Genomic DNA, 19,073 nt, shown 5'->3' on the forward strand with positions numbered 1-19,073 from the left:
AAAAGCACATCTTTAAAATAAAAAGTAGAAAGCCTACAGGAGAATACTCAGCTCTGGTGATTTATTCTTTTGCGTTAGCGAAGAAAATAACATGCATTATGTTGCCTAATAATGATTTCACCTGTTTCTTCTGGCTGGGTTTTTTTCAGACATTTTAGGCAACTTTCACATGGGGTCCACCACGCAGACCGACTTTCAGTATCTCAGAAGGTGCTAAGTAAATAGACGGCCAAAAATGCCGTTTATCATTTGAAGAAGATAAAACTTTCTTACAGCAAAGAGGTCTAGAGACAAGATTCAGACATCAGTAAGGTCTCTCTGTAACCAAAACACAGAAACCGTCGAGCAAACACCCCTCTAAACATTTAATTTGTCGCTACGAAAACACAGCTCCTCCAGACAACGTTTATTTATCAAACTATCCGAGACTGCAGCATATAAAAAAAAATTTAATACATATAATATATATAAAAAACGAAAAGAAGGGGCAGCAAACTGCATTCCGCATCGCCGCCCGCCACCAAGCGCTGGCAGCGCTCCCCGGCAGCGCACTGACTGCAGCTACGGCCGGGCGGCAGCCCCCCGCCGCCGGCACGTCTCCGCCCGCGGACCGCGGGCGCGGAGGACGCGCGGCCCCCGCCCGCCCCTCCCTGCCCCCCTCGCCCTCCGCGGCCGCGCACCCGCGGGGAGGGGAGGGGAGGGGGCGGCCACTCACTTTGTAGAAGATCATCTTGAGGGTGCCGTAGAAGCCCATGGTGTCGGCGCGCTTCCCCTTGCGCGGCGGCGGCGGCGCCCCGCGGGCCCGGCGGCCGGGCAGGCGCTGGCAGTACAGCCCCTTCTCCGGCAGGTAGGTCACCGCCTCCCGCGCCGACATGCTCGGGCACGGCGGGCGGCGGCGGCGGCGCTGCTCGGCCCGGCTGGCCCGGCCCTGCCCTGCCCTGCCTGCGCGGAGCGCGGCTCCCCCTGCCCGCCCTGCCCGCCGCCTGCCTCCGCCCGCCCCCCGCGCCCGCCCCGTCCCTCCCTCCCCGCCCGCCTCCGCAGCGGCGGCGCGGCACTGCGGGATGCGCGGCCGGGAGGGACCCGCGGGCCCCGCCGGCGGGAAACCGCCCCCACTCCGCGCAGAGGGCAAGAAATTACAAAAAATACCCCAGCGCTGCGTGGGTTTGGGGCTATTTCCCCCTTTCACCTTCGCCCCCCCACCCGCCCCCTTCTCCCGCGCCGCCTCCGAGGCAGGGGCTGCCCCCAGCCCTCGCTCTGTTCTCTCAGTGCCACTCTCTCCACGGTTTTCCAAGCGGGTGCAAAACAAGCTCGTTTCCACTAATTATAATTATACCATTGCCCTCGGCGGGCCTGGCTGGACTCGTCCGTGACTGCATTCCGTGGACAGACGCAAATTAGTCCTCCAAAAGTGCGGGTAATTTTAGAATATTTTGAAATGCACTACAGTTTTGCCAGGGAAAGAGATGCTGAAATACCCTCTATTGGCTAGACAATAGAATAAACGGTTTTTGAAGATTTAGGAGTTGAAAGACCCGAATCCAGCAATTATGTAATATACATTAAACTACTAATCCTGAGCAGAGCCGCGGCGGAGCTGTCAGAGGCAGGAGCGGGGTTTCCCCAGCAGGGAGGCAGGCAGCCTTCCCCGCGCACCTGGAACAGCCTGGACGCGCACACGCTCCCCTCTCCCGTACAAGGCAGCTCTTGGGCGGCACCAAGCCATCTTAGCTCGGGCTTCAAATCCTACGCAGGATTCTCACCTGTATTTTAGTAAAAGCACAAGGAAAGCTCTTGGTAATTACTTGCTAAAGAACGCTCCTTTTTTGGTCATTCTTCACATCAACAAATCTGTCGGGCTCACCCTTACGGCTCGATTCAAGGGCATTGAAGTTCCTGACATATGGCTGGGCTCTCAGACAGATACCTGGAACCGGCACAGCAGCTAGGCAGCTTGATTTTTTTTTTTTTAGTTTCTATACAGACAACTCAAGAGACTTCAGCTTCAGGAATTTTTCTTTCTTTTTTTTTTTTCCTTTTCCCTCCTGCAAAGTTTTCTGCCCAAGTTCAGAACAGAGCATACCCTGAACACGATCTGAAGCTGCAGCATTCCCCTGTAATTTTCCCCAGTGCAGTGGAAACTGGAGATGCTCAGCAGCCCTCCAGACCGATGCACTCAAACAGAAGGAAGCATGTAGTCCGTTCCTACTGACCTGAGGGGAAACTATCTTCTTTTTTACCACCCAAAGCAGCACAAAAAAGGTTCTACCTTTACAGAACACACATCTAAAGGAGTGGAAGCACTTTCTGTAAAACCCATTAGCTTCCTCATTACTACTTTAAAAAAATTTCATGTGCAGTATTACTTAGCAATAGCTGTGTGGCAGGTGTTAGCACACCCAGATAAGGTGAAATCACTACCCCCAGAGCACAGATTCTGCCTCTCTATGGTTTTATGTATCTCCCATCCAGCACTGAGTCTTCACAGTGTTTTTCATCTCCCAGTGAAAATGGTTCTGCCCATCAAATCTTGGCATTTATGCCATTATCCACTAAAATGCAGTGCTGTATATTTTATGAGAACAAAATGGTCTTGAGTTGACTTCATACCTCAGATATGAACAGAGCTGTACATATCCCAGGAGACTATTACTGCTTGCCTTTGCTAGCACATCACATGCAAAAGGGAAGGGAAAAAACCACAGGCTCCATATACACATTGAATAATCACAGGAAGCAAACTAATACTCAGACCATCAGAGTAAGAAAGAATTTGAACATTATCACTGTGAGGACTTAGAAGTACTTTATATGTGTGCTTGCCTAACATCCTGTGATACTTGCATCTATCTCTGCCCCTTCTCCCATCAGTGAATGCACTCGATGCAGAGGGGGGATGATGGCTACTCTTGCTCCAGCACAGAAGCAGGAATGGGCAGGAAATCCCCAGGGATTAGCCTCTCCCCCAGCCCAAAGGCAAGTGTAATCTGACAGCATGGCTAGATTTATCTTTTCAACAAAATGTGCCCCAGAATTAAGCAGTCAATGAGTCGAATAATAATTAGAAATTACTATTTTCCTCTCTTTTGGAGTACTACTATTGCAGATTTCTTCTCTTTTGATCATGATTGGCAGATATTCTCTCATGGTAAAAAATCCCACTGACTTTACTACTAATCACTTTGCCACAGTCAGGACCCATGTAATAACCCCAACAATCATTTCCTAATGGTAGAAAACTTGGTATGTCAGGTATTTATTCTGCACAAAAGGTTTGGGGTTTTACCTAATTTTAGATACGGATATCACAGACAGACATGACATTTGAACGATGACCGTCTCTCATCTAGCAATCTGCCTTTCTCAGAGCAAAAAACAAAAATTGCACATGGTTATGGCTCTAGCTCTCACCTTTTTAGTATTTATCTCTGTAGTGGTCCCACTTTTGATTGTCCACAAATAAAGAAACATTCCCTCTAACTCAAACTAAGTTTGGTAGTCTCTGGGTAATTGCAAAATTACTCTAGTTGGAGGTTTGCTCTTCCCCAAAATGCCTAACCACAGCCTAGGCTCTCCCTAGTTATTGGAGAAGAACATGCTCCACCAAAGGCTGAGGGCACCTACTGTTAGAGTCTCACTCTAAATTCCTGTCTAGAAAGGACTTTCTCTCTCCCTTGACTTTGAGAACTACCCTGTCCTCAGAAAAAATTTGTGTAATGAATGCACTACACTCTCCCTTGTAGGAAATTAATTAAGGTTTTGCAAAAGTGATGTGGAACTGCCTAACGTGGGAAGACTGAGGTCACACAGTTTCACTCTGCGCCTTCTGGCAAAATACAAAGGTGGAAGAATAAGACCCCAACCCTGCAGGTGCTTTTGAGAGCCAGACAGCAAGTAGCAAAGATGATGCATTCACTTACATCTCTATCAACATTTCAAATAATATTTACTACAGTAACTTAATGCCCCAGGAATACTTAATGGTATAAAGTAAACATGCATCACAAATTAAGGTACACTGAGGAAGACTACAGTTTAAAGCAATGTTAAGAGAAAAATCAAAAGTTACCATGTTTCTTTCCCTGTTTGGTACGTATGTAATTTCAAAGGCTGCTCTTGCTTTGTTTAAGCTGACAATTTTTCAAGTTCTTAAAACCACAAACAACATACAATTCATTACATTTAGAAAAATGTCTACACCAAAATTACATAGTTTTCAGTGGACACAAGTCCAATCTTATTTCCCGTCAGTACTGCCAACTCTTAATTAAAAAAAATTCACAGCATCCAATTCTTTTCCTGTTGGCAACACTTCTAGCACCTTTACCAGTTTGTCATGTGGCATGCTGTAATTAAGACTGTCTATTACTTCTAATGAAAGACTAGAATGAATTACAGAAATCACCCGCAGAGCTATATAATCCCCAGAAGAACGGAGATTACAGTGCAACAGACCAAAGAAACAACATTTTTGTTGGTTTTTTTTTTTTTAGTTGGAGAAACATTTTTGAGTGGAGAGACTACAGGATGGTCTGGCTATGGTAATGACCAGTCAGCATTTTGAAAAAACACTGGTGCTTAAACCAGGGAAGGCAAAAACCATAATTGGCATTTCACATACACACATATGTGTGTCGGGAGCATAATGTGTGCAAGAGGAACTGTGGAGCAATATGGTTTGGTATCTCCGTTAATATTGGTAAATGCATCATTCAAGACAGTGCCAGAAGGGATTCTGTGTACTCTGCACATTTAGCAGACGCTTAGCAGACTGACTCCTTTAGAAACATTTCAGAGGGATTTTTGTGTGTTGTCTAATAGGATTGCAGGGTTTTTTCTATCCAGGAAATCAAACATGCTAAGCAGGAGGGGCCAAATCCTTAGCTAGGCAAGATTTACCCTGAACACAGTGAAGATGACCCAAGAAGAACAGTCATGCTTAGTTGTTTTCCCCTCTCTCAAATTTGGACCCACTTAGGCTTTAAACACTCCCCTTCTGCTCGGTAATCTAGTTTGGGCAGCTGCAGCAGCCAGCACTTTGTCTTCTACATTCGACCTATTCATCCAACTACATACTTCATTTAATTTGCCAAATGCTCCCATTCAGGCAAGAATCTGGCCCCACAGAGAGGTACTTCTGCCATCTGTTTTAGACATTTAACTACAGCTTTTCTCAGGACACCTACATTTAAAAGCCCAAGTTCCCATTTACTCAATGAGAAAGGCACATGCTAGAGTCCATCATGTGTAAGGTCTCAGAAAAGGAGAAAAATATTCCACGTGATAACAAGTGTTTAACATGTTTCAGAGTAATTCAGGGTGGACCTTTCCTCTACAAAAAGGCACTGCTATTATTGTCAGATCTTTTTCTTTTTGAACTATAATGAAATTAAACCCACTGAGTGATCCACTGAGATCATAGAAATCCCACATTCTCATGGTTTCTCCCAGTTTAGTTTGGGCTAGCCAGCAGAACTACAGGCTGCAGATTTGAGATTTATTAGTGTGCATACTAGTTGCTGAGCTGAAAGTATTTTATGGGTAAATTCCAGACCAGTGGGCAGGGTGAGACAAAGGTTTAGCACACTCACCAGTTTATTTGGCTAAGGAAGTTCAAAGGTGCAGTGTAGGATGCACCTACCACACAGGTGTAACTGTGTAGAATACACCATTAGTATTGATGCCACAGAACAAACCTGGAGAAATGAATTTAGGTGCACCAGTTTGTGACCAACAGCTGCTATATTACAGCCACGAGGGAAGAACAAAAGCAACTTGGCTCCCTGGAAGCAGCTCAGATAGAGGAATTTCTGCTCAATTTATTTACAATGTGGGCAGCAAGCTTAGAAAGGTTCACTCCTGCATGTTTGCCTCACACAGTTACAGGAAGAAATTTACACTTATGATCATGTGTAGTTCAAGTGTAGTACAAGCAATTCTGGACACTGCAATGTGCACTGACCAGCAGCTTAATGATAAATGACATATTTTTATAATACTGATGAACTTAAGGTTCAGGAGGAAGTAGTGAAAGCAACAGTAACTCTATTATGGGAGGAAGGACCCAGAGAGGCATTACATTAAGTTGCATGAAGCCTTCCAAAGCTTACTTAAGTGGAGTGGAGAATACGTATTATGAAGTATGATAGGTAATACCAAACTGTTTCACTAACTGTATAATGTTTCTTGGCAAAGCATTTTGAAGACTGCTTTCAAAATGAAATTCCCCACACATGATTATCCGTGATTTCCATGCAAAGTAAGGTACTGTAGTCAAACAAAATTGTAAAAAGACTTTCAGCTTTGTTTCTGCAGGGAAGGAAGTGGCATCGGTAGCAACTGAAAAATCAATTAATATTTATTTATAACTCCTGATCCTATTAGGATAGCGTGAACTTTGATTACAAATATCATTTTAAAGGTATATATCTATAGCAGAGGTTTCCCATAAACCACTTTCTTAAAATACTTGCCTTTAAAAAAATAGAGCTCTAAATACATTGTGATAAATTCAAAAGGTGCGCTAGTTAATGGCTGTAAAAAATAGCTTTGAAAAGGATTTAAACATGACGGTATATAACAGACTTCAGCATTGGATGCTTATAATAAACTTCAAATTATGTTTTAAGAGCAGGGAGATTTCACAGACAGGCTTAATGTAATACGGCATTGCTGTGCCTCCAGCAGAGCAGAACTCCCCTCTGAAGGTCATACATCCTGTCCTCTTTGCTGGTTCCCAGGAGTTGGGCACAGAATTTGCAGCATATGCTCCGATGCTTAGGTTATTTTAAAGGAGTACAGCCAAAGCTGTCATATGCCCATTAATGAAAGGAACAGATCCATGCACTCTTCTTGGTGATAACACCAGCTTAAAGATGTCCCAGTCTCACCTGCTCATTCCTGTCCCCGAATGGCTCTTGCCCTTATTTCTGCAGGAACAAACATCTGTAGAAACACCCTGTGAACCAGATTCATTAACTGATGCAGGGTGAAGAGAGATGGGTTTAAGTTTTTACCCTTGGGGTTTTCTTTTTTCTTTCTTTTAGAACTAGTTGCTAGTTTAAATTTCTACCATGCTTTCACAAACAGCTGAGCCAGCAGAAGCAAATGAGCAATTCACAGGCAGGGCACAAACTCCTTGAGCCAGCTACACCACTGAGAAAAAGGTATGAGGAACTATGACCTGAGTGTCCCATGCAGAGAGGATAAGCCTATTATTTACACCTAGAGGCACCACTCTCTCTCAGCTAAAGCTTCATGTGCATTTAAGCCAGCACAGCCACTGGGAAGAAGAAAAAAAACAAACAGTTCCTGCACTTGTGGCTGCCCTTGGCCATTCATTTCTGTGCTTGCATCACCTTCTCAGGTGCCACCACAGACTTCACTGTATGGCTCTGTGGTCAACTACAGTGGCAACTGACCTTGGGACCTTTTTGCTAGGCTATTTTCCAGCCAGGTCAGATTCCTTATCTCCCTCACTGCACAGCCCCACACACATGTGTGCCTGCATAGTAAGAGGTACAGCCCACTCTCTCCTTTTTAACCTCCCCAAGCCCCCAGAAGAGCTACCTTACCTTGAACACTTGCAAAACTACAGCCCTAGGTGAAAAGACAAGGAACTGTGGGGTTTGGGTTTTGTCCTCCCAACCCAGAGGAATGTATTATCACCAGAACAACTTATTTGCGTGGAAAAATATACTTCAGTCTGAGATAAATGGAAATGGACACTCAAAGATTTCCCACAAAACAAGCACAACAAGGTGAACCACAGGCAGGGGGTATAATGCCAGCCTTCTTTAAACAAGTCACGTTGTAACTCCAGGAAGCTTGTCTCATTAGAACTCTGTATTATTTCACTGAATAAAACCAACAAAACCAGAACATTTTTCTTCCCAAAACATTTTTCTTCTTGTTAAAGAAAAAGATAAATGAAAACAAAATATCAGTGCAGCTAAGCTTCCTGTTGCTTTTAATTCCCTGTGACAGTAACCACATGTAAGTTTGCTACACAGAAATATGTGGTTTGTTTTAAAACTAGCAATATTAGCATACAATAAACATTTTTTTCAGAGTGCATATTCATAAAGAGCAGGGTTAAGGTTGATAATGCAACCTGCACTTGCACATCCTTCACCGCTTTCTGTGCAACAGGAACATTATGAGTTGCTTTACTAAGTTTTGTTTTTACAGAGTATTGTAGGATTATTCATTTTTCAAAGGAAGAAGGTATGACATATAATACATCTTGCAAAACAGTCTCCAATGGCAGCAGATCTTCATAAGAACTGCGTCTCCATTCATTGTGCTCCTATTAAAGTTAACTGTAATCTATTTATTATATCATTAAACTTAATATATTGTGAGATGAATTCTATTTATAGATGCAGTAATAGCTGTGCTAATCACTCAAGTTCACATTGAACCAGGCTGTGCTTCTGAGTCACAGCAGCAGTTGCTTCAGAGACCAAAGGACATTCCTAAATTTCCTGAAGTGATGACCTTGCCTGTTGCACACTGGGCAAGCCCAGGTGGCCCTGCAGAGCAGCCCCTGCGAGCCTCTGGCTCCCACACTTGCACTGAGGAGGAAGCTGGCACCACACATCCCATCCACTTCCCTCCCTTGGCCCCCTCTTCTCCCAGATAGCTGCACACACCACTGAGGTCAAGGGCAGTGGCTGCCACACCACAACAGCAACCAGAGGCCACCTGGGCACAGGGTATTCAGTTGGCACAACATGAGGATGGCAGTCACTGCCTGGGGTCTTTTTAAAATAATTCTACCGTATATTCTTATCATAGTCATTTCACAGATTCTGCATGTGACAACAGTCCATAAAGCTAGAAAACCATGCATAGAGACTGTTTTTAGGCACACAAAGCACAAGCCCTCCTTGCTGATCAACGGATGACAAACACAATACAAAAGAAATGAATCAGTTCCTTTTTTTTCAATATTTCAACCAGAGAGCTGAGTTGTTTTGTTTATATTGACAAGAATGTTTTCAAATTGGAGAAGTGTGCATTTCTGCCTTTGAACACCAATGTTCAAACTGTTTTCACTCAAATATAAGCAGGTTGGGAAATCACCTTTGTACAGAAAAAGAAATGTGTGTTTGGACTTGGAAGGCTTACCAAAAATGTCTGTCCTTTGCACTGAATACAAATGGAGGACTGGTATCTACTGCTGTTTTCTGTCAAGTTTTCCTTCTTTTTTTTTTTTTTTTTTTTTATTTTGAGATAGCTTTATTTTAATTGCCAAGAGAAGTGCTTGTTTATCTGGCATAATCTTTACAAATTTATTTACAAAATACTTTTTGTTGTCATTTGTGGTACGTGAAAACGAGAAGGGGTTAGTTGTGAGTCTTTAGGCTACAGACAGAAGAATTCCTGGAATTAGAGATTAAGCCAGAAGGATTTAGGAAGAATGTCAAGAAAAAACTATTAAAAATGTCAAATCTCTTTTCCTACCTGTTTTACCTAAAGGGGGTAAAAGGTTACAAAACCAAGTATTCAAAAGAATTTGAAATGACAGGAATAAGATGCTTTTACTATGAAAGAGCTGCTTAACAAGACAGCGTGTGCATGGTACATACTAAATAAGAGATTCTGTGGAAGCAGTGTTTGAGGTTGTGATTTGCTATACATTGTTATCCCCCTGTGTACGTGCATCAAGTTTGCAAAGGCAAACATTCCAATGTTATAGGCATGGCATCCTGGCATCCATTTTAGAGCATCAAGGGAATTCACCCCATCACGTGGCAATGCACTGACTCCCTGTCCAGTGGGGGCAGGCAGAACACAGCCTGAGCCCGCAGGTGATGCCCCACCACTGTGGGTAACCAGCAGTGAGGAACAGCAGGATGCCACCTTTGGTGCAAAAGCTCTAGAGGAAGGTGAAATGTGATGTGCCAGGGCAGTTTGCTGGTGACAGAAGTGTAGCATCCTTGAGTCTCAGCTTTGGAGAGGCGATTGTTCTATTGAATGTGTATGAATTTCCTGGGCTCTCTCCATCTTTTCCTCCTTCTTGTTTCTCTGTAAGCATCATCCCCAAGGTCCTCCATTCTCCTGCCCTGTGCTTCCTGCCCTATCATTATTCTGGCCCAGTATTTCCCCAGTAGTTTTGTCCATCTTGTCCTCTCCACAGCATCACAGTCTAACAAGACTTATTGTCCCAACTTATAACTCTCTTCCTTTCCCTTCCCATCCTCGACCATGTTTTCTCCCTCCCTGGAATTCAGGACAAGCATTTTTCCATACAACATTCAAGCACCTACAAGGCAGGGGATGTCTGGACTGCAGGACACAGAATTACAGAATTATATAAAGGCCTGGGTTGGAAGGGGCCTTCAAGATCATTTAGTTCCAACCTCCCCGACTGTGGTCTTTGATGCCACCCACTAGATCAGGCTGCTCAGGGCCTCATCCAACCTGGCCTGAACAATTCCAGATGTGGGGCATCCATAAGTTCTCTTAGCAACCTACTTCAGTGCCTCCCTAGCACCTGGGGAAAGAATTTCTTCCAAACATCTAACTTAAATCTCTCCTCTTTCAGTTTAAAACTGCTCTCCCTTGTTCTGTCACTACCTGCTTGTATAAAAAGTGTCTCTCCCTGGTTTTTATAAGCCTCATTGAGGAACTGAAAGGTCACAGTGATGTCTCACTGGAGCCTTCTCATCTCCATGCTGAACAACCCCAGCTCTCTCAGCCTGTCTTCACAAAGGTGCTTCAGCCCCCCGAAATGCTTCTCCTTTGCTCTGTCTAATACCTGCACCAGCAAGCTATCTAGAGGATATTTGGTGTTTTCTCTGCCATCCTTGCCCACATCTGCAGAGCAGCTGGAAGCAGCCACCAGAGGGAAGATGCAGTTCTGCCGACATTGCCTTTGGCTACAGAATGCTCGGTGAGTCCCAGTCAGGTCAGTCTGATCAGCACTATGACCTGGTAGGACACAGACTCCTTGCAGCCCAGAGTGTCTCTGGTACATGAAAATGGTCATTTTCCCATGACACACACTCTGCCCTAGCATTAAGTGGCAGTGGTGGTTATAAATTGCACATTCTACCTGCTTGATCCAACTTCCTTTTCTCACCCAACCCATGCCTATGGTAAAGCACAGAGAAGGGGATTTACTCCTTTTCCATGAGCCCTCATGATTTATTGCCATGACAACTCACCCCTCTCTAGAAGCCTGGGGGAGCCCTGTGAGCTGGTTTCTCCTGAGTACATTCTCCCTGCAGTGGAGGATGGATGCCAAACCTTTGCAGAGCAGAAAGGAATGCCAGGCATCCTGGGGTCACACCAGATGCTTTGAAGGCTTGCTAACCCACTGTCATTAACCTTATGCTGTGCAATTGCATGTCAAAATGGGCTACAGGCAGAGCAAGGAGACCAGCAAACCTGCCCCAGCTAAAAACACTCTTCTCTGAACAGGTGCTTCCAGTCTAGAAACCACACAGCATGCTTGCCTGCCTCAACAAGAGACACAGCACTGCATAACTTTGGGTAACCAGTCCCTCATCCAGACGAGAGGGATGACAATTGCTAACTTTTTTTTTTTTTTTCACTGAATTTAGCTTTACCAGCACAACTCTTTATAACAGATGTTTCATAGAATTCAAGAAGGATAAAATAGGTGGCACATTTCACAGTGTTTCAGAGATATTTTCAGTGCTACCTGTAGAAAACCTAAGAACTAAGCATAAAAAAAAGAAAATTACCATACCTGTCCACTATTATGTCTAAGCTTCTTTTGGGAAGGTATTTTGTTCAATAAAAGCTTATGCTTCCTATATAAAGCTATAATATTTCTACTTGAATTTAAAAAACTACAACTACTCCCTGTTTCTATCCCCAAGAAAAACTGCATGTTGCAACATTCACATAACCTCAGACATCACATATTTAACCATTTCTCTAAAAACCTCTGTCAACTGCCAGATCAGTGTAATGGAACTGATGTGCTCCCTAAACCAATCCATTCACTGTGGGTTAAATAGCAAGACAGTTAACAAAACTCCTGAAGCTTTATTTGTACACTAGATGGAGTAAATTAAAGATTTTGAAATTTTTTTGTTTGCTGTTCCATTCACTTATAACCACAAAATTAGATGGCAACCATGGTTTTGAAGTTTGAAAGTTTATGGAGACTCAGTATTTCACAAATCCAATTATTTAAGGAAATGCAGTCCATCTAATGTTACTGATTTACCAGTTAAATGCCAAGGAATAGTCCACGTCACCAACGTGGTTGGTTGTACGGGGAAGTATCTTAAAACTATTTTAAAATTAAGAGGAAAAAAAAAAAGCAGAATATTGCAAACTATTATTTGAAATTAGCACACTGGAAGAGAGATTTCGGATTCTGTAATAAAGCCTGTGCAAATATATGTCCTAGTTCCTCTTTCTTTTATTTTGCTGAAAGCAACTACTAAAGCTTGTTATTAGCTATAACATTGCTTAAGCAATGCCAGCAATGTTCTGACAAATCTCTAGGGATTTTTTTTACCCACTTTCCTTTTATTATCATACTCCATCTCTAATATTCAATCAGTGCCAAACTGGTTTCTGTATGCCAATCTTTCTCACAGAAATGGAAGAATATCCTGCTGTATGTCATAGGCCTGCTGATGTGTCAGGGAGAGACTGAATGGAAGTGGGAAAGGGAAGCAGGAGGGAGGAGGATGAGAGCACCAGCCTGCAGTCTGGTATTTAGCAGAAGTCTCATTTTTTGATCAGAAAGTTGGCAAAAAATCAAAGCGCAGATGAGTGTTAGTTAGGTCCCTTTTAATTTAACCTTCGACACATCATGTGGACTCTTCCCTTTAGTCTAATTTCAGACACAGAACAAACTTCTGCCTTGAAAACTGGCCAGTCCTGAATCCCCATTTTGCTACCTACCTTCAACAAAACATGCTATGAGCCACTGACCAGATCATTCGCTGATGAACCTAAATTTCAATTTCTGTGCAGTTATTTAAACATAGCTGAATTTCCCCACTGGGACAAGATTGTACAATGTTCACTTTTGTCCCTTGTAAAATCATAGACAATGTTTAGGAATGTTTGATTAAAAAGAAAATTCTGGGAAGAACTCATTTGCTGCTTGTGTAAATATAGCTCCTCATTAAAATTTGATAACAACAGTCTTAATGGAATACTACAACCTCATTCATGCTTTTGAATAAAGTGATTTAAATTGGCATGAACACAGTTTAAATACACTTCTTCCCAGCTAACTGTTGGCAGCTTTTTAACGGCCTGCAGGGACAGGTATGACTCATGCCTGCTCTTCAAAAACTTTTTTAAAATGCAGATTTTTTCCACTGGTCTATTGTGCTTTACAAGGAAACTGAAAGAGACTAAAATTAGAAGGCAGACCACTACCACCAGAGGGATTAGGAACTCCTACGCTATGCTGATTCCAAAAGCTGCATTGGTTGACCTGTACTAGGGACTCTTTTATTTTGGTTCCTACTACATTTCTGGCAAACTTCATCCAAAGTCTCTCCTGGTTACAAATTATTTCAATTCCCTGTGTTGACGAACAGCGGGTGGTCTCTGGATTCACATGCAACACTGCACTGAGCAACCCTCATTCTCTGCTATGCAAAACTGAAAAAAGTGAAGGTGTTCCCCCTAAGTAAGCCAGCACAAGAACACTACCTGGCACAAGTCATATGGCAAAGCTCTGGGGTTTTTAAAACAACTGCAGCAACAGTCTTTTCATGTGCCTTATGCACACTATGCTCATATTTACTGATTCTGATTAATACAAAGAAAGTTTGGTGGACAGCTACTTTCAGAAGGGAATCCAAGAGTCTCAAGTTTAGACTGAGCAATCAACCTGTCAAGGAAAAGACAGCAGAGGATACTAACCTTCCCCGTAATTCAGGCGTTTTAGGCAGTGCAGACTACTGGGTTAGAAGCTAAAACAACAAGGTACATTTCAACTCAAGATAGGGATGTCAGCCTCCTTATCAGCACAGTCCTTCAAAGAGCCCTCTGAAATTCTCTTCCTTTGAGACAGACAAGCCCCACATCTGTGGCAAGATGTGTGGGCTACTCAGTCCTGAAGAGCACAAGAGGTGCTCTCAGAGTAGTATCCTGTTAACCAGAAAACCTGAACGAGCTTTGTACTTCTTTATGCAAAATACCTAGAGAAAAAATGTTAGGAACTTAATTTGCTATATCACAGAGGAAAGTTAAATGTGACTCAGCAGGTGTACATACTGAGAAGCAGGAACATTAACACTAACTGGGCTCTGTTCACTTTCCTGTTACTGATAGCTGGTTACATTACCATATTATGTGCATCTACTTTAGGAATGGTGGGGTTTTGCTTCTACAGCAGGTAGACAGCTGGCAGTTGTGTGTGGCCCTCTGAAAGGAGCTACAGAAACGTGACTAGTAAGCTGGGTTAGCTGTTCAGTATTCCAGGCTAAATGGGGAAAAGAAAAAAGAGGAAGACTCAGCCAGAGCCTGCATTGATCTAAAGCATGGGTCAACAGTTCCAAGACAGAGAAAATCCAACTCATTTCCCCTTTCCAATTTCCAGGGGACATCTATTACAATCTAAAAGGTATCTGTTTTGAAGAGCTGTGATACTAACACTGTTTTCTAAGCAGAGGCAGTGTACACTGAGGTTAAAGAGATGGCTGTACCAAAAGAAATCTCATCTCAGAATTAAAAAAAAATGTGTGAGAAACAATCATAATGCCCCCTTCACCTCCACAAAAACGATACTCTTTTGTTGCAATAGAAAATGGAACTCTTAACTTAAAATTTAGCCGATGCCCAAATATGAGAATGGGGATGGATACCAAGCTAAGGAGCTGTCATGAAGGCTGTGAAAACAACCAGCATGCCAAATCCAACCCTCTCAGTCTTTTGGAAGGGCATTTTCTATATCTGAAACTGGCAGTTCACATTTTTCTGGTGTTATATCTACCTAAATATATAAATAAGCAATCAAAGTGTCTTCAGCTCCTGAGGAGAATTTGTGCTCAAGGGTATGTGACACCTAGAGAGATCCCAAGGAGTGGTTCATATACCCTTTATCTTTTCTCACTACTGAGCTAGTGACTTAGCCCTCAGTGAAACAGAATGTGTAACTGGTCTCCAAACAAGACCCCACCGTGCAAGCAGCCAGCTGATGGTATCAACAAGGGAGTCAAAGGCTGCTGCAGTTTTGTCCAGCTGTCACATATCCAGTTTACATTCTCTAACAAAAGTTTGAGCAATAACACCTAGATCTGAACAAATCTGGTCCTGCCTGCCCAACCAAAACCTCAGTCTAAAATAAATTACCAACTAATTTCTTCCATAAAACAGAAGAATTTCAGGAAGGTAAATTAACCATTTTATGCCCCTGACAGGTCTTTCTAAACCTTCTACAAGTTCTTCCAACTTTTCATTTCCCTGAAACAAAACCACAGTTCTCACAAATATTCTGGCAGAACAGACAACTAAGAAAAAATTTTCCAGTGCTCAGATGTTAAGACTCCCTCCCTGCAGCATTAGTGTCTTCAAAATGTTTTTAAATGAAGGAGAAAAGAGAAGTAGCTTGCAGTAGTTTCCAAATAATGCAGTTATTCTACCTTTTATCTGTATGGATGCCATCATGGAATTGCACTGATTCCTTTAGGGCCTTTGGAAATGAGGTGAAAATATTATCTTGATCTGCATTAAACCAGTAACTGAATTGAGTATATTTGCTTCTTCATGTTAAGCTATTTTCAAGAAGGTCCTAATTTGTTAGCATTTTTCAGAGTGATCTTGAAGCTGGAAAGGAAAGGAACAGACAGCTCAATGTATATAACAAAGGTTTGTCAGATAACATCAATATTCCTCATAATAAGATTGCCCTTTCCAAGTAAGAACTACTTAGAGACATGGTAAAGACCCCAGCTCAAAGGGACCCAATGGAGCCAGGGGCTCACAAGCTGAGGGCTTAACCTAGAGGTGAAACAGACTAAAAGCTTGGCTAGGAATCAAGACTGCTTCTTCATGTTGCTGTTCCCACCTTTTGGTTGTAAACAAACTCTGGGGCCATGGCTGGGAACACTGAGTCTGCAAGAACACACCCTCCACATCGATGCCTCTATGCAGAACAGAGAGGATGACTTTAGACAAGATCTGTAGAAAACCACAGTTGACAAGGAAATAAATCTTTAGGAAGAGGAGGATACCATGCTTTTACCAGTTCAAATCCCATTTTCAAATACATGTGAAGATGGCCACTGATAACCAAACATGCATCACATCAAGAACAGTTCTAGATCAGAGGCCCATCTGCTTCAGAAGCATTCCTCATGCCCACAGCTATCTTCTCCTAAGGAAATGCCAGCACCTCTTTACAGACATTCTTCACTGTAAGACAGCATACCTTCCTTAAGCTTTTCTGAAACAAACTTGTCAAAACCAGCTCTCAAAAAGGCAAGCCATGGGCATACTCTCTGCTGGATATAGCTGTACCAGAAGAGATTACTCTCCCCTCCTTAACAGATTTCAGTCCATGAGCTAAATTGGCTTATAAAACTATATATAGAAGCAGATCTTTGGCAATAAATGCACGTTTTTCCCCTTAAACAGGCTAAGAAGTGATGACATGAGCAGCTTAAGTGGCAGATCTGAAGCAGCAGAAGTCTGCTGGCAGGATGCATGACAAATACCTGCAAGTAGCCCAAAGGGTGGCAGTTTATCCAGCCAACTTAGCTGAGCTGGAAGATGACATGTTCACAGTACCAACTGGTCACAATCACAGAAGCCAAGATATGTTGGAATCCCCATCAGTAGGATAAGTGTGCTGAATTCACTGGGGCCTCATGGTACTGCCAGGATTTGACCCAACATCTTTTAAGCCCGTATTAGTGCTGCTTTAATCATTAAAACCTCCCAAATCCAATATGTGCAAAGAGTGGCACATCTGACTTCAAAAGCAGTTTTCTTTGAGAAATTCTAGAGGCAAATTACTTAATCCAACATCAAGATATCTGTCATGAAATTTAGTTGTGCTTGCTATCCACTGTTGCAGTTACAAGAGCTTCTCCTGTACTGCCAGCTCATTCACACATATACACAGTAAATTCCCCTGTTGTCTGATGGGACATGCCAAGTCATCTGTTCCATACGTGTTTTCAGTAAGTCGATACACAAACAGCATTGCTAAAGTACATTTCAATTATTCAGTTCAAAAGACAAGTTAGTTGAAACCACCCTTTGGTTGAATATATGTTTTTCTTTTTCTTAAAAGGAGTCCTGAGTTCTGTCTCTAGTGTTGCTACATGTGACTTTGTGCAACACCTGAGCCCTGTGAAGGGAAAACTGTAGTAACATACACAGAGGATAGATATGCCAGGGGCCTGAGTTCTGCTGAGAATTACATGTTAGCCAATATACATGGGGTCAGCTTGCAGACAGCTAACAGCAGCTCCTTGAAATGAAGCCTTGGATTCATGGCCCCTTGCTCTCTCGGTGTATGAGACAGGTTGGAGAAGCAGTGAGAAACAGCAGCAAGAAGCTTAATACTACTAGCAGATAAAGCCTAAACATTTCAGAAACCCTTGATTACATGCTCTGAAGCCCACTCCACAATGATTCCCTTACTATCAGTCAGGACAACTAAATTAAATCACACTTTCATTCTGCAGGCGTTAAATGAGACATCAGCAAAATAAACTCTAGTAACTTTTTATTGATGTATTTTGGAGATGGTTTTGGCTTCATCAGATGGAAAGGCCTTCCAGTGAAATCATTCTGCTCAGATATTACTCATAAAATGCATTTGCACTCAAAAGTTTCAACCTCAAAACCAAATTACTTTTATTAATGAGGATGTGTTCTCTAAATTCATTGATGAAATACCTAAAATATCTTCAAATCACACATTTCCTTTACCACTTTCCACAGACCTCGTACCATCACACCAATTCATGAGACAATTTATTACAGAGCCCTTGCTCCTGATGTAATGATGACAACAGAGCCTCCCTAGGACTGTGACTACCCTCCAGGCTGCCACTTAGCTCTGGTGCACCAGTGGAAGCCGTGCCCACTGTGCCTCAGTGGGTAACAGGCTTTGCCTGTCATCTGTCACTCATCCCTTCCCCACAGCCCCCTGCACCCACCTGCAAATCCCCTCCTGTACAAACAGCCCAACCTAATCCACTCCGACCAACAAGCTGGGTTGGCAGAGCCTTACTATTTAAAATATTTCATTTTGACAAACAACATTGCCAGCAGATTTGAGAGGGCATTTCCCTTAAACAGAAGGGTTGTTTACCTGAGCTTACCTAGGCAAACAATCTGTAAGGATTGCAGTGCTGTAAACTGAACTCCTGGATTTTGCAGACACATGGCTGTGGACGCTAGCATATTTCTCCTACCGGTTGTACCGCGGGAGCAGAGTACCCAGGAACAGCTGGATAAAACAATACCTTAAATTGCTGCAGCTTCTTGCTAAGACTGAACTCTTTGTCAACAAAAGTGCTCTTTGCCCACCTTAGCTGTAACCACGCAAAGGGTTTGGTTAGCAGAGAAATGGCAGCTAAAATTAGAATTTTCCAAGCCATAACACTTTAGGTTACATCAGCAAAGCTACTAAACACAACATCATCACTTCTGTGGAAAGCACTCTGGCAGATGCAACAATGCTCACTTTTTTGTCGAACCAGAAATTCTCTGTATGCTATCATGAAGGCATAGTCATCATCCATGTGATTTGCCTATAAGTGTAAGCCCTCACAGATGACAATAACCCCCTCAAAAAAACCCCAAAAACCAAACCCAAAATACTAAAAACACTTTGACAAAGCCTAATCTGTTTACAGAAGTAGAGACCATCTACTAACCAATCTGAAGGACACCTTTAAAGGCTGTATCTGCAAGCTCTTTAAGAAATCCACTCATGCACAGAAATCTGCAATATAAAAAAATCCTGGGAGAGAAAGTTCAAATATGTAAAAAAGTACAAAGTCAAAGACAGTACAAAGAGTTTACAACCTTCTCTCTCTTTGTGGCTTTTTTAAAAAAAAACTTCTGTTTGAATACCTGATTTTTTTTTCCTTTTTTCTGCTCAC

The 19,073-nt window shown here is 42.7% G+C and overlaps 1 protein-coding gene across 4 annotated transcripts in view; it reads right to left on the reverse strand.

The window, feature by feature from the left end:
* FBXW7 (F-box and WD repeat domain containing 7) overlaps positions 1–19,073 on the reverse strand; it is a 176,985-nt gene that overhangs the window by 32,456 nt on the left and 125,456 nt on the right. Inside the window, exon 1 of one of the 4 annotated variants that reach the window (XM_059844381.1) lies at positions 716–889. The exons of the other annotated variants lie outside the window; for them this stretch is intronic. Coding sequence (XP_059700364.1) covers positions 716–874 — 159 coding nt within the window. The 5' untranslated portion in view covers positions 875–889. Of the gene's footprint in view, positions 1–715; positions 890–19,073 lie in introns of those variants that run through there. 4 annotated transcript variants of the gene reach the window in all.

Source organism: Haemorhous mexicanus, chromosome 4 (genome assembly GCF_027477595.1).
Source record: "Haemorhous mexicanus isolate bHaeMex1 chromosome 4, bHaeMex1.pri, whole genome shotgun sequence".
Lineage (NCBI taxonomy): Eukaryota > Metazoa > Chordata > Aves > Passeriformes > Fringillidae > Haemorhous > Haemorhous mexicanus.